Genomic DNA, 14167 nt, shown 5'->3' with positions numbered 1-14167 from the left:
TATCTGTGTATGCGCATCTTAAATCACGTATGTTATGTAATGTGCAAATGACACTTAGGCCACTGGAAATACTGAGCCAACTTTTTAATCTCACTTTCCTTTGAATGCCTTTTCAAGCATTGCGCAACTCCAAAATAAAAAAGATATTTGCATTAAATGCAATATGCATGTATTGCTATTTATAGTTCTTCAAGCAACTTGCCTGTTTATTAATAGTTGTTTTTCCTGCAGTTGAGGAAGTTGTTATTGCTACTGGCTTTCAAATGCCTGATGGCTTTGGCCCTTTAAATTATCTTTGTGGATGACACGTTTCTCCTTGCTCTCTGTAACCTTATTTCATTATCAGTGCTTTTGCTCTTTTCTGTGGAAATGATGTGGAAATACCTCCCTTGTTAAATTGCTCCATGGGCGCTGAGTCTGTAAAATTGTTTGAACTTGTGTGAATTCAGCATCATATAGTAGCATTTATTTTTAAATTTAAACATGTGTTTTGTTGCCCATATGACATTCAGTCTGTACATTATGTATTGACAGTAGAAGAGGTAGAAACATAGCAGTTTGTCTCACTCAGGTACAGACTTGACTGCAACTTAACATTCAGAACACTGAACTCTTAGTCTGTAGAGATTTAAAAAATAATAATAATAATGAAAAAACCTCTCCTTTCTAAGCTGGTATACTTACTGCTGATCAGCCTGGGCAAAATGCAGCTTTGGAAGTAATATAAACAAACCTTGCCTCTCATTTCAAGGAGCAGATATTTTTAACAATTACTTCTTGCTTCTCTTTATTTTTTCCTTTGCAAAGGATGTGCTTTTATCCACTACTTAATTAAGTCTACTCTTAATTTCAGATGCTCTGAGTACTCCAATTACTTGAGTAATGTATTTAGAAAGGAGAAATTCCTTACCAGAAACATGACGCTCATTTGCAAGAAGCCAGTGCTTTCTAGAGCAGCATGTCTCTCACTTGCAGCAGTGTACTTCCAGTTGCAGTATCATCTATTTCAAGTTATGTCAAGAAGTCACTTTCTGCACTGAGATGTTAAAGCTGAAATTCTGTAGTATTTATTAAGAACACATCAAATAAGCTCTTTGCAGCAGTGAGACTCTGGTGATGAGAAGCGCTCAAGCAGCCCTGGGAGGTATAGGTGTGTCCAAGCATTAAATCAGGAAAATACAGGAGTATTGGTGCTCAACTGGGTACTATCACATAGGATAGAGTCATCCCCACCCACGATAACAAATGATGAGTACACTAGAAACTGAAAATTTATAGGCTTTGTCAAGGCAGGATGGCTCTGCATTTCCCCTTGACAATTAGTGGTGGTCTGGGAACTTCCCAGAAGTCACGCTCCATGGTTCTGCTTTGAGGCCATGTCCAGCCAAACGTATTGTTCTTTTTCTTTTGTTTCATATGGCCTATTCATAGGAGTTTATAGAACAAAGCAAGTAACCAGGGGAAAACTAAAAATAATGTATAATGATAACTAAATATAGGTATTCTAGAGAGAGCAGGACACTCTGTTAGGCAACATTCATTAACATGCCTGAAAAATGCTTTCAGAAGAAATGAGAGAGGAAAATGCATTGTTCCCTAGAACATGGATAGAGCAAAATAAAAACAATAACAATCCCTGTTGTTGTTTTTTAACTTAGGTTTGTACTGTGAGCATCTGTGTAGCTAAAAGTAGCTCCCTTAACTTAGTGTTGCAGTGTCTGGATGTGTCATAAAGGTTGTGTTTGCAAACTCATGATTTATCTAACAGTTGCATTTTATTATTGCTTAAATGAATCCAAAGCACACTATTTGCTGATCTTTGACTTCAAGAGCTGCATGGTGGAGTGCCATACTGCCTGCAACCAAGTAGATGCAAGTCAGATTCACTGTGTATTAACAGAAGGATATCGTTTGTGCTGTTGCAATTACTTGTGGCTTCAGAGGGAAATGGTGCTTTCTTTTATCAAATAAGTCTGTGTTCTAGTATTTCTTCTTTTTCTGTTGAGGCTGGATGCAGAGGCACTTGCTCTCATGATCAAATAGTGCTAGTAATACATTTTACAATGTATTTATACAAAATGGGCAAAGTTCAAAGCCGCAAAATATATACTTATCATTTTGTCACAGTCATTTCTCTCTGTTTTTCTTCTTTTTTTCAAATTGCCGAGCAAAGATAATTTTCCAGCACTGTCTCCACAACTCCCCCAGCTGTGAAAGTCATGCAGCTGCTACAGTTCAACAGCTCCTGTGTCCAGTGTAGTTCTGTGAAGATATTTGCTTAAGTATTAGCATGACCTTAAAAAAGAACAATAATAATAATGACACTGTATTGTGGCATATAAAACGCATGTGAAGTGCATTTAAAAAGCTGTGGTGCAAGTGTCAGAAAAGTACAGATTAGGTGATCTATCTGCTCAGCAACTATCTACTTATGCTGTAGTGTAGATGCTTGGCTCTGCTTTACCAGATGTAGGTAGTCTGAGAAGCTGAACAGGAAACCTCATTTAAAATATCTTCCTTTAGCTTGTTTTGCCGCCTCTTCTAGACTGTCCTGAAAGCAGAGCAGAGGAGAGGCTTGCAGGAATTAGTCAAGTTGAGAAGGTAGAGTTTGGTTCAAGATTTGCCTGCTTAATTCTGAATTATTTTTTTTCCTAAATCAGTTATTTGTTTTTCTCCAGATGGGTTGTATTTACTTGCATTTATCGCTTATCAAATGAAAGATGCACTGCCACCTGGTGTCTGAACTGTGTTCACATGAAACAACGTACATGGGGAAAAAAATCCCATGTGCTGCAACAAGTCCTTACCTATAAAACTTTCTAAGCTCAGAAGACTCACTTATTTAGAATACATAGCGTCCAATCTGAGCACTGCTTAAAGAGAACAAAAAGTACAGTAGTTTAAATATTGGCAAATTGCAGACTAGATAAAAGGACCGAGGTGTAAACACACTTGCTGCTTGTTTCTTTTGTAGGTGGAAGAGGGGGAGATGGATGCCCTGTTATCACCTTTCCAGACTACCCAGCTTTCAGTGAGATCCCTGAGAAGGAGTTCCAGAATGTCCTGACCTACCTGACCAGCATCCCGAGGTGAGCACCTGTCTGGTAGAAAATTCTCTTATCTGATAAAATATTTCTTTTTTTCAGTCATTCGCATCATGAGGAGAAAGTCAGGCTTAGTATTTAAAGCAGAAGCAAATGCGGCTGGTGGTGCAGGGTCAATGAGAGTTTTGATTGTGAATTGTCTAATGTAGCATTTTAGATTAATTATATATAGTGCTATTTACAGTTCATCAGGCCATGAAAAAAAATTACTTCCTTGTAGGCATGGATAAAGATGTTGTGATAGAAGTTGTGCTCTTTTTTCATTTCTTTGCATTCTAGATCCTAGAGTGCAATGTTCTGTGTTTTAATTGAAAACACAGTTTTGGCAGAAGTTGCTAATTCCTGGATGTTACTCAAAATGTTACACAGTGTGAAGCAGAACTCCACAGTTACGTGTGGGGATTTGTCCTAACTATTTCTGTTCCATTTCATTATCATACTGAATGTACAATTTCTGTAGCACTTCCAAAAATTTGAGTGGTGGTGCTAATCAGGTCCCGCAATTAAACTCAATCCTCTTAGAGGGCATGGTAGAACTGTCAATCAACCACTCATCAAAACCTGTGGTTCTGTTGAAAATCAGTCAGGGAACAAAACAGTGACATTCAAGATCCTGTTAGAGGTGAGGAGGGCAAGTAGCAGAGTGGAATACAGACCCTAAACTTTGGCTTGTTCAGGCAACTGGTAGGTGTAATTCAGTGGAAGCCAATTCTGAAGAGTAAATCTGTGGTTGAAAGCTGTGAGGTTTTTAAGGACAAGCAATGTCAAAGCACAATAATGCTATGTCTTGAAAAATGAAGACACCCACTGAGAGACTGGGCTAAATAGGAAACTTGCAACTTTTTGCTGCAGTGCAAAGGCAGCATGCAGGAGATGAATGTAGTGACAAGCTACAAAGGACAAATACAGAAACATTGCCCAAACACATAGGGGTGGTTTCAGGAATGTCGCAATGCACCTTGAGCTGAAGAACAAGGAATGAGGCATCTCAAGCCCCCAAACCCACACACCCTGCTCCCATAGAGAAAATTATTCTGCTGCGTTAACAGTATTGGAATGAACAAAGAAAATATGCACCTGTGATGAATGGGCTGAGTATATTAGCGGTTGCCAACATGGATGTGTCTAAAATACTTAATGAATTCTTTGCTTCAGTCTTCTCTGACAGAATCTTCCAAGCCTGTATTCTTAGAGAAAGTGTTCAAGGAGGAGAACGTCTAGAAATAAATGAGGATCTGCAGGATCTCTTGAAAATATTTGACCTAAGTGCAGGCTATGGGATAATCTAAGCTGCATCTGAAGTATCTGTGGTGCTGGCCAGTAATACAGCAAGGCTATTCTTTATCATCTTTTAAAGGTTCTAGTGATCAGAGGCAGTCTGTGATGTCCGGGGAAAAGCAAATATTACATTCATCTTTGCAAAGGCTGAGAATAATGTTCTGAAGCACTGTAGGCTAACTGACCTTGCTTTACTCTGTCAGGAAGTTTATAGAGTGAGTCCTCTTCAAACACATTTACAGTCACAAGAAAGAAGAAAGTGCTGGGAAGTAGCTAGCATGAATAAAACAATGGAAAATTGTGCTTAATCATCCTATTTCTGTGGTGAGATCTCTAGATGCATAAATAAGGGGAAGCTGTATATACCTTTTACCTTAACTTCAGCAACACTTTCTACAGCCTTTCCCCAGCACTCTTATATCCAAATTGAGTCATTACAGCCTTGGCAGGAGGGCAGCTAATTGGGTAGAAAATTGGATCATTGGTTTGTTGCTGGGAGAGTAATAAGGCTTTGAGGTAGACAGCCTTCATCTGTGGAGGTTTTTGAGACCTGGCTGTACAAAACCCTGAGCTACCTGTTCTGAATTTAGGTCTGGCTCTTTGAGTGGGATGTTAAAGCATCTCAGGAAGCTCTCAGCTATTGTATGACTCAAGAGATCTCCTTTATGCCTTTCCCAAAATGGACTGTGTGACTCTGCCAGATTAAAAACTCTTAAACACAAGTTGTGTAATGCACTATGTTGGTCTAAAGCTGCTTTTCCTCATTCTTTTCACTGACAACATTCAACGCTGTTCAGCATGGGCCATGCTGAACTCATGTCTGAAAGTAATCGTGGCATGTGTCCCTCATGCACGTGGGTGCCTTTGTTTACTGAATGTGCATGGAGAGTTATAACTTCGGTCTTGTAAAGGTCTTCCCTCTTAATTACTTGTAGGACCTGCTTCCTGTGCCCTCCTGTTAACACCTTATTAACATCTACATAAATCAGGGAGAAGAGCTGCAAGCCAACAGTCAGCCTCACTTTCTTTGTTTATCCTTGTGTTGTTTAAAGTGTATGGTGGTAAGCCTCCCTTGACAGCACCTCTCTTGAACATTGTTATTACAAAATAATTATGTACTGTAGTTGCATCTTCTCTTTTTGAAAGTCCTTGGTAAGGCACTTTATCATGGCCTGCAGAACTTCTTCATCAAGTGGGTTTGTGTGGGAAATTCTGATCAGCAAACAACATCTGGTGCAGGGGAAGCACTGAGTGTGTCGCAGGGCATTGGTTTGATGGGAGCACGTTTTCACTAATGAAAAATCTAGGAGTAGGCATTCTGTTCATTTTTCTGTTTGTCTTCCCCTAATGATAAGCTATTGGCTGCAAATACCCCAAAGATGGCAGTGTTGTAAAATTATTTGTTGGCATTTGTAATGACGTTAAAGGTTACTTACTGCAGGATTTTTGCTGTTAACTTGGTTTACAAGGGCTAAAATCATGAAGGCTGTTTTTGATGCTTAGAAAACTGTTTTTGAGAGAAATGGAAGCGGTTAGTTAATCATTTGTTTATCTAGTAAGCTTATTAAAAAATATCTAAGTTATACAGATTGACATGAAGCATACCTATGCAGCTCAGCTTTTGTGCATGGAATGCTCGACAGCTTGATGTCATTTAGTTTATGAAATACACGAGTCTTTCGGTTATTCTGACTTAGAGGAAATTAGCTTTTCTGTGAAAAGCCCTGTAGAGCAATAGGTATGTCTGGAGCCAGTTGCTTGGAAAGTGTGCTAAGCTATTAGTGCCACTTGGCCTCACACAGGATTCCAGATCACAGCAAGGGGTTGGCAGCAATAACTCAAAACTCATTGTCTGAATGCCTTCGATCATGTCTTAAGGGAAATGATATTTCGTGGGAATGACAATGAGAAGCTGCTAAGAGACTCAAAAAGAAAGGACTTTTGTCTTCTACAGCAGATTTTGTCCAGTAAAGTATTTGCTGTGATAGTAAATTCAGATTTGTTCCCAAGGAAAAGAGTATCTGTAATGATAATAAGGACTTTCTGTCCAAATAGGGAAGCCAAAACTTCTTAACCTGTCTTTACTATTCCATCTAATTATATATGTGCAAACACAACCTTGAACCCTCTTATTGTATTATTATTCTATACTGTACAAACACAGTTTTACAAGATTTTCCAGTGTAAATTCTTTCTTGACAGTGCTCTTTTCATGAAGAGTTAAATGCCTCATAGGTCACCTTTCGTTCAGAAGCAGAACTATTTTAAGTCACATGTTACAACCTACATGCCCGTGGAGTAGGATAATGCAAATAGCAGAGCTATCAATGTAATTTCTGATGTGGAAATGTCTCATATTTGAGGCAGTTAAGAAAAGGGATGATGGAAAGGGAATACTTCATTTCAACTTAAGATACTCTGTTAAACCTGGTGCAGTTGTATGCCATTAAACAGAAAGCTGAACCATTTTCTCAGGTTAGTATCTTGCTTACATTGCAGGGTAAATTTGTGTTTTGTAGACAATTGGATAAAGTACAGTACCTAATGTGCAGTTCGTAACCTCCAAGCTTTTGTTCCAGGGTTGTTGACATGATGTACGACAACAATTGCGTACTATGTGTTATTAAAGATCACTGTTTTTTCCTGCTACGGCAGTGGTTTAAGGATGACAAATATAGACAGTAGGAGATTATAGTTGATCATTTTATAACTGCTGCTTCAGTGATTAGATGTATATGATAAAGGTATACGTGTAATACTTCTGAAACAGATCTTTCCTTTTTAACATTTCATGATTTTAGAAGTGTTATTGAAGTACAAAATATTTCTTTACTGAAAAAGTGGAGATTTTCTCCCTGAGAATTTGTTTAGCTCAAGTGATGCTTTATACATCACTTTTTGTTTTATACATGTAATATCCAAAGTGAAACAAGGAGAATCCACAATGGTATGTAATGTTCTAAGGCAATGTCTTCTAGGAAGAGTACCTGAAAATGTTAAATTGCTGCATATACTTTCAGTAGAACTAGTGATCCACAGGAATTAATAGGTCTTGCCAATGGAGGTGCTGCATTCATATCTATATGAAAGTGTCTGTAAGGAACATGCTGTTTGAAGTCAGCAGTTTCAGCAGAGAATAGTGAGCCAATTTTGCCTCTGTTTGAGATGCTTTGAGAACATTTTACAACATCTGTGTAGCAGATCTCATGTTTGTTAGAGCCTGCAGTGAAGAATGACTCCTGTTACTTCACTGGCTGAGTCCTTTGGGAACCTGCTGGTAATCTGGTTAGGTTGACAGCCACATAGCTGAGTAAAAAATCTGAGGTCTTCCATACACAGTGCCTGTTATTCCAATAGCAAAGAGGAAAGGCACCTGTGGGATGTACTGTTTTTACATTCTCTACAAAAGATGGAAGGAGAATATTTTACTCAGTTTTGGAATAGGATCTTGATGTAACTCTGTTGTACCCTTAAGAAGTTATTTTGGGCACTGACCATTTGTTTTCTTCATTTGAAAGTTTTTTTTAACTTTCATGTTTCATCTTTCTATATCATCTAGTAAGTAGACTTCAATGATAAGTGATGTACACTGAAGGCAAGTGTTATTTATGCTTTTTTTCTCTCAATCAAGGCTGTAACTTAAACATGTTTTTTGCTAACTTAACAGTGTGTATGCCTTGGAATGTGAGTTTACAAACTGTGGAGTGTGGCATGAGAACTCAGTGTAAAATAAATTAACAGACAATTGCTGTGGTTTAAAAAAGGATAGGATTTCTCAAACATATGGTTTTGCTTCTGGTTAATTAGCAGTTTCTACTGAAATCTGATAACAGTAAGTTGTTAATAAAAAGAAATGGCTTTAATAACTTTCTTCGTTGCTCTTATAGGTTTATCTTTGAAGAAGGAGAAAAGCTAAAACTCTTGTGGTCACAAGAGATTAAAAAGAAAATATTTAAAACGTGTAATGCTAAATTTTAAACATGAAGCTCCCTTTGCGAGAAACAGTATAGATTAGAAAATTTGAAACAGGTTTTCATGGCCAGATCAAGTCTTATGCTGCTTTTTAAATACAGTGCTCAGTCCTCCTGTGCTTGTATTTGGAGATTTTTTTGTAATGCCCCACTGTCCCACTGCATGGCCTTAAGCATATCTCAGGTTAAATTATTGTGTTCTGCTATTTCCTGTTTGGGAGGCTTTCCCCATCAGCTTCCTGCCCAGGAAAATGTCCTCATGTTTAGAATCTCTGTGGTTTACAAATGCTCCAACACTGTGATGTTCTAAGAAACGCTATTGTTTGTGGTACCGCCTGGTGTGTGAGGTTATGGAGCAGTACTGTTCGAGTTATAAACAGAACAAGATTACCTCAGACAGAGTTGGTGTCTGAGGGCTCTGGAAGTTCTATTGTTATTATCTGCTGAGCTCCAGGTGCAGCATAGCATCTGTCCATCATTTGGGATAACAGATGTCTGTGCCAAGTTCCTCAGGGGCTCAGACTGAACAAGATGTAGAGTGAGAGCAGCAACGCGTGAGGAGATGAATAGCTGGGGACCAGGAGAACATGCCACAGCATGGCATAGATATTTCTGGAGCCAACAAACCTTTTTATTAGTCTCATTAGCATGGACTCACTGCTGTGCTCTGGAATCCAGGGCAGTCGTGTTAGGGTTAACACCATGTTTCTAGCTGATGAGTCCTTCAAGGCCCTAGCTGAAGTTCTGAGGAGCCGATGGGAGAGTAACCACATGTTACCTCATTTATCTACAGCCTAAATGAGTGCATAACTAGCTAAGAGTTAACTTTTTCTATTTTATGGAACACCAGGGGTGAATGTCATGGCATAGTGAGTAAGAAGTGCCAAAAACCAGGCACTCTGTCAGTTCACGCTGACATGCTGAGGAACAGTTTTGCAGCTTCAGTGTCTATTAGCGTCAGCCCAGTTTCACTTCCACGCTCTCCTCTTCGTCAGATTACAATCCAGGCAAAAACCTGTATCCTGCTGTTACTTTGGCAGCCCCTCAGACTTGTCAATGAGAACATCCCAAGACTTCCAGCAAAATCTGTCATGCTGTGCGTGGCCTTCCTCTCTGAGCACAGCTGCCAAACAGTTGTATAAATGCAGTATGTTCTTGTAAGCAAAAAAGAAATGTAAAGTTTTGTTTGAAGTAAGAGCACTGAATCCTAAGGTAAAGCATGTTGCCTTAATCTTTTGCATCAGATGCGTTGTTTGATGAGATTAGATGAAAGCTCTGTGTGTTTCTTAGTCTGAATTTTTACTAGATTTGAGGCAGTTCATCTTTTTTTTTTTTTTTTTTTATGTCCACCTTGTGAATGTCTTAACTTATTTTAAAGCATCACTGTTAAGGCAAAGCCTTTTTGTTCTTTAAATCCCATGTACACCTTAAGGACTTGGAGGATTTGAATAGTATATAGATTCTGTATGCGTGGCACATGTTATCTGATAAAGAGACAAGGTATTTTTGCAGTGCTCAGTTTGTGGGAATTAATTAGTATAATGCTGGACCCTGTGCCAGAGCTTCCATTAGTCCAGTCTCAACTGCAGAGAATTTAACCCTCTACTTAAGAATAAGCTCACCTTCCTAAAGCACAGCACGTAACTTTCTAGGAAGAATGTGTCAATACTTCATTAGTGGCATTAGTTGTTGAAGCATACTGCAGTGTGTGTAGTTCCAATATTATCATTTTGAGTAGGTGTAGAAATGTGTTTGTGGAGTCAGACTTCGTAGTCCTGAAGCTAGGAGCACCCTGGCTTTTTGTTGTTTATTTAACTTAACAAACATAGAGTCATTTTGCCTTCACTGACCTATTTATCCTTAATTGTCCCTTCAAGGATAATGTGGCCTATTTCAGCCATCTGTAGTTAAGTCTAAAGCGGTCCTCAAAATTCTTGTCTCTCTTCAAACAGTCCTTGTGGAAGCAGTTCTGTGTGACCTGAAAAAATTACACTGAATTTTCTGTTCAGAAAAAAAGGTTCTTCCTTAAAAATATTTTGGTTGATTTCATGCTCTACAGGAGGCTGTGTTAAGCAGCAATTTTGTCTTTTAATAATTATTTCTTCTACTTGCAGAAATACATCTAAATCACACTGATTTTTAGATTGTGGGGTTTTTTTAGTGGGCTATGTTAACATACGAAAAGGCTGATGGGTACTGTGGAAAGGAAATAAGTGTGTGTCATAGATCTACAGCTAGATGGTGATGCCTGGACATTTTAGTTCCTATTTTAATTCTGGTTATATTCTCTCATCTTTCCCTCGCAACAGCATAAGGTATTTGGAGCAGAAAGAATACCAGCATATATGATGGAATATAGCCAGCATTACTGTACTGCAATTGGCAATTTTTATGTAGTTAGTTTAAAGGGGAATTGGCATGAAAGTGCAAGAGAGTGTTGGGAGATCGCCGAGTAGGAGACAGTGAAGAAGACTGGAATACCCATATCTAAACCTGGGTGTGGAAGAGAGGTCTGGTTGTGTAAGCCATATAAATCAGTGCAAATACTTAAAAATTAGTAAACTGTGTGCCAAGATTCCTTATTTGGCTGAGGAGCACAAGGAGCACTGTAGACAAGTCCATCAAGTAGCCCTGTTTGGATTTGTGTTGCTCAATTTCAAGAGACCTGTTGCTGTGAAAGGATAATGCCCTTTGGGCATTCTTCATTCAATGCCCTTCCTATGGGCGTAAGAGCAACTCTCCTGGCACCTATGAGCTGACACTCACCTCTTCTATAATGTGTCTCTGACAGTAGCCTATCTTCCTTGGAAGGCTGTTGCTTTGAGGGCAGACACAAGGAGCTTCTGTGGCCATATTCTCAAGTGGACTGAAGGATTTTTAGATCCAAGGATGAGCTGGAGCAGATGTGACCATACGGTGTTTTGGGCTGCAGTCACAGCAGGAGAGGCTGTGAATTTTGGATGAAGCATTCAGAATTTTGAACTGTCAGTCCCTTGGGTAATGTTCTTTGGTGTTGTCTTTGTTATTCTGCTCCTCTGCAGACCTTCAAAGTCTCCATCTCTGACAAAAACTCGTGTGTAACTATGATGTATCTACTTGCAAAGTTCCTAAGAGCAGTCTTTTATTTTATCAGATTTTCAGTGTAAGAATCAATGAGAAGTGCTGCCTCCTTGCTTATGGGTTAATACTCCTGGTGTGAGGTGTCACATCATCAGCTGTGCTGTGTGAAATGCAGCCATTTCTGCTAGGAGCTTTATATATTATCATTTTTACTTGGCATTCAGCAATTTTGAACGGACCAGTAGAGGCTGCTCTTGGATAGCAGCACTTCTGACTGCTTCATTTAAATTGCTTTTGCTTCATTCCTATAATTTTTTTTGTGAATAATTGCCTGCCTTAAGGTTGGATAGATTTTTTCCTTCTACAGCCAAAGTGCCTTCAGCTGACTATGAAAGGGCACCAAAATCCCAAATAATAAACTCTTCAGATGTATGGTCTGTTGATGAAACACAGTACAGGCTAGTACAGTACTAGTTAAAAACAGTGATTGATTATATAGCAAATTTCTTTCAAATTCCAGGGATTTGGATATAGAGAACTAAAGCTGTGGTGTGGTGACTCGCACAGAGCACCTCGGAAAGCTTGAGCTGAGCCTGTTCCTTGGGTCTGTGCTCACAGGGTGAGTTTTCAAGGGCATCAGAAGGTAATGGACACATCTTCAGCACTGCTGCCAGCACTGACTTCTTTAGCATTTTTAGTTGAAGAGATACAGGTTTAGAAAAATTCAAGACAAGAAGGGTATTACTAATTCCATCTAAGACTATGCCAGTCATCAATCGTTGCTCTCCACTTTGTATTTAACAAAATTGGAATGCTCTTCAGTGTTTGTTTTTCTCATGAATGTTGCTGGAATTAAAAAAAAAAAAAAAAAAAAAAAAAAAAAAAAAAAAAAGCATCTGATAGAATGATTATACACCTCAACTGGAAGAGTTTCCTGAAGAAATCCAAATTGAGATATCAGGCCCACAGTGTGAATCAGAGCTGAAATGCCACACTGGTTTGCTTTAGGAGCTCTAGAGGTCTCTGCTAGATTGCCAAAGAGCTTTACCTGAGAAATGTTGAGAAATGTTCTGTTCGTGAATGTTTATGCTTGTTAAGAGTAGTTCTGTTCTCAAATGCATGCAATTTGCTTTGACCTGAAAGACGATTTGTTTGTGGAAGCGTTTGGCACTGAAATGCTATTTTCTGTCTAAACAATTAAATGTCATCACAATATCATGCACATATAGAGCCATCTTCTGGGAATATGTTTTCATCCCATTTTTCTTCATAGATTTTTTTCTTTTCCATTGGTAATAATGCAAACCTCGAATTTTCTGTTGTAAAAACAGCAAATATGTTTTTAAAGTTTGCTTCTTTAGAGCAAGGATAGTTACTTGAGAGATATCTTCCATCTTTCAAAACACTTTCAATGCGTCTTGGGTGCATAAGTAACTTCATGATCTGTGCATTTACATAGTGAATTTGTAGCATCATTTTGCAATGCTGACATTAAAAAGGATTGCAACATTTTTATCCATAGAATCATAGAATGCTTTGGGTTGGAAGGGACCTTGAAGATCACCTAGTTCCAACTCCCTGCTATAGGCAGGGACACTTCCCACTAGAACCAGGTTGCTCAAAGCCCCATCCATTCCCTTCCAGGGAAGGGGCATCCACAGCCTCACTGGGCAACCTGTTCCAGTGTCTCACCACCCTCACTGTAAAGAAGTCCTTCCCAATATCTGGTCTAAATCTACTCTCTTCCTGTTTGAAGCCATTTCCCCTTATCCCGTCTATACCTGCCCTTATAAAAAGTCCCTCCCCAACTTCCCCGTAGGCCCCTTCAGGTACTGGAAGGCAGCTATAAGGTCTCCCCAGAGCATTCTCTTCTCCAGGCTGAAGAGCTCCAGCTCTCAGCCTTTGCAGGTTTTCAGAAAATGTATAAGCAGTATCTTGAGTAGCAGCACCATTACAAAGCAGTATTTTATTTAGGTGCTATGTTAAAACCTCAAGGCTCTCTTAGTAATTGAAGCTACAAGATTCATTGTCTAGTGTAGAGCTCAAACAACGCCTGCTTTATCATTTTCTTTTAGCTCCTGCTATCTCTGAACAGATTTTATCCTGTGCCTTTTCCAATAACGCTCAGTATTATAAGCTATAAAAGCCCATGATATCTGAAGCTTTTGAACTGGAGCTTTGTGGAGCATTATAAGTCTACTTGTTTCCAATGTTTACTCAAGAATGAACATGTTGGTTTTATTTCCTGTAAGCATCTTTACCAAGGATAAGAAGTCATTCATCTTTGTCTCACTCTGGATAGTGAGAAGCTGGCTGTCAAAACCAATATGTGAAGATCCCATCAAGAATAAATATATTTGAAAATAATAGAATATGTTGCAAAAATTACAGGAAAGTGTCAGATCTCATAGTTTATTTTGTTGTGTATGGGGAGGAAGTTTGTTTGTTTGTTTAAATATCTAGCTAATGGGTTTGTGCTAGTATCAAATGGATAAGCTACCCAGTTTTGGAATGGAGTAGATGTTACAATAATGAACAATAAAGAATTAAAAGTAGTGTAGCTACTATCCAAACACTAGTTACTGTTAGAGCCTGGTGACTTTAATATGACAATTGAACTTTAAATTTGATTTATCTTTGTTAAATTCATAAGCCATTCGGTTTTTTGCTCTGTGAAGAACTGCGTCCTCTAGAGCACATCTGGTGTTCAGATAGAAGTTCTGGATATCACACAGAAAGGGCATAAAGAGAGGT

General features: G+C 38.8%; 1 protein-coding gene across 16 annotated transcripts in view; it reads left to right on the top strand.

Moving 5' to 3' along the window:
- The window catches only part of MCF2L (MCF.2 cell line derived transforming sequence like), a 148042-nt gene that overhangs the window by 90426 nt on the left and 43449 nt on the right, over window positions 1-14167 (top strand). For all 16 annotated transcript variants that reach the window (XM_048958619.1, XM_048958373.1, XM_048958028.1 and 13 more), the window contains one exon: window positions 2975-3089. In XM_048958619.1, coding sequence (XP_048814576.1) covers window positions 2975-3089 — 115 coding nt within the window. The remainder of the gene's footprint in view (window positions 1-2974; window positions 3090-14167) is intronic.

Source organism: Lagopus muta, chromosome 1 (assembly GCF_023343835.1).
Source record: "Lagopus muta isolate bLagMut1 chromosome 1, bLagMut1 primary, whole genome shotgun sequence".
In the NCBI taxonomy this organism is placed as follows: domain Eukaryota; kingdom Metazoa; phylum Chordata; class Aves; order Galliformes; family Phasianidae; genus Lagopus; species Lagopus muta.
This window is presented reverse-complemented; position numbering and strand designations above follow the sequence as displayed.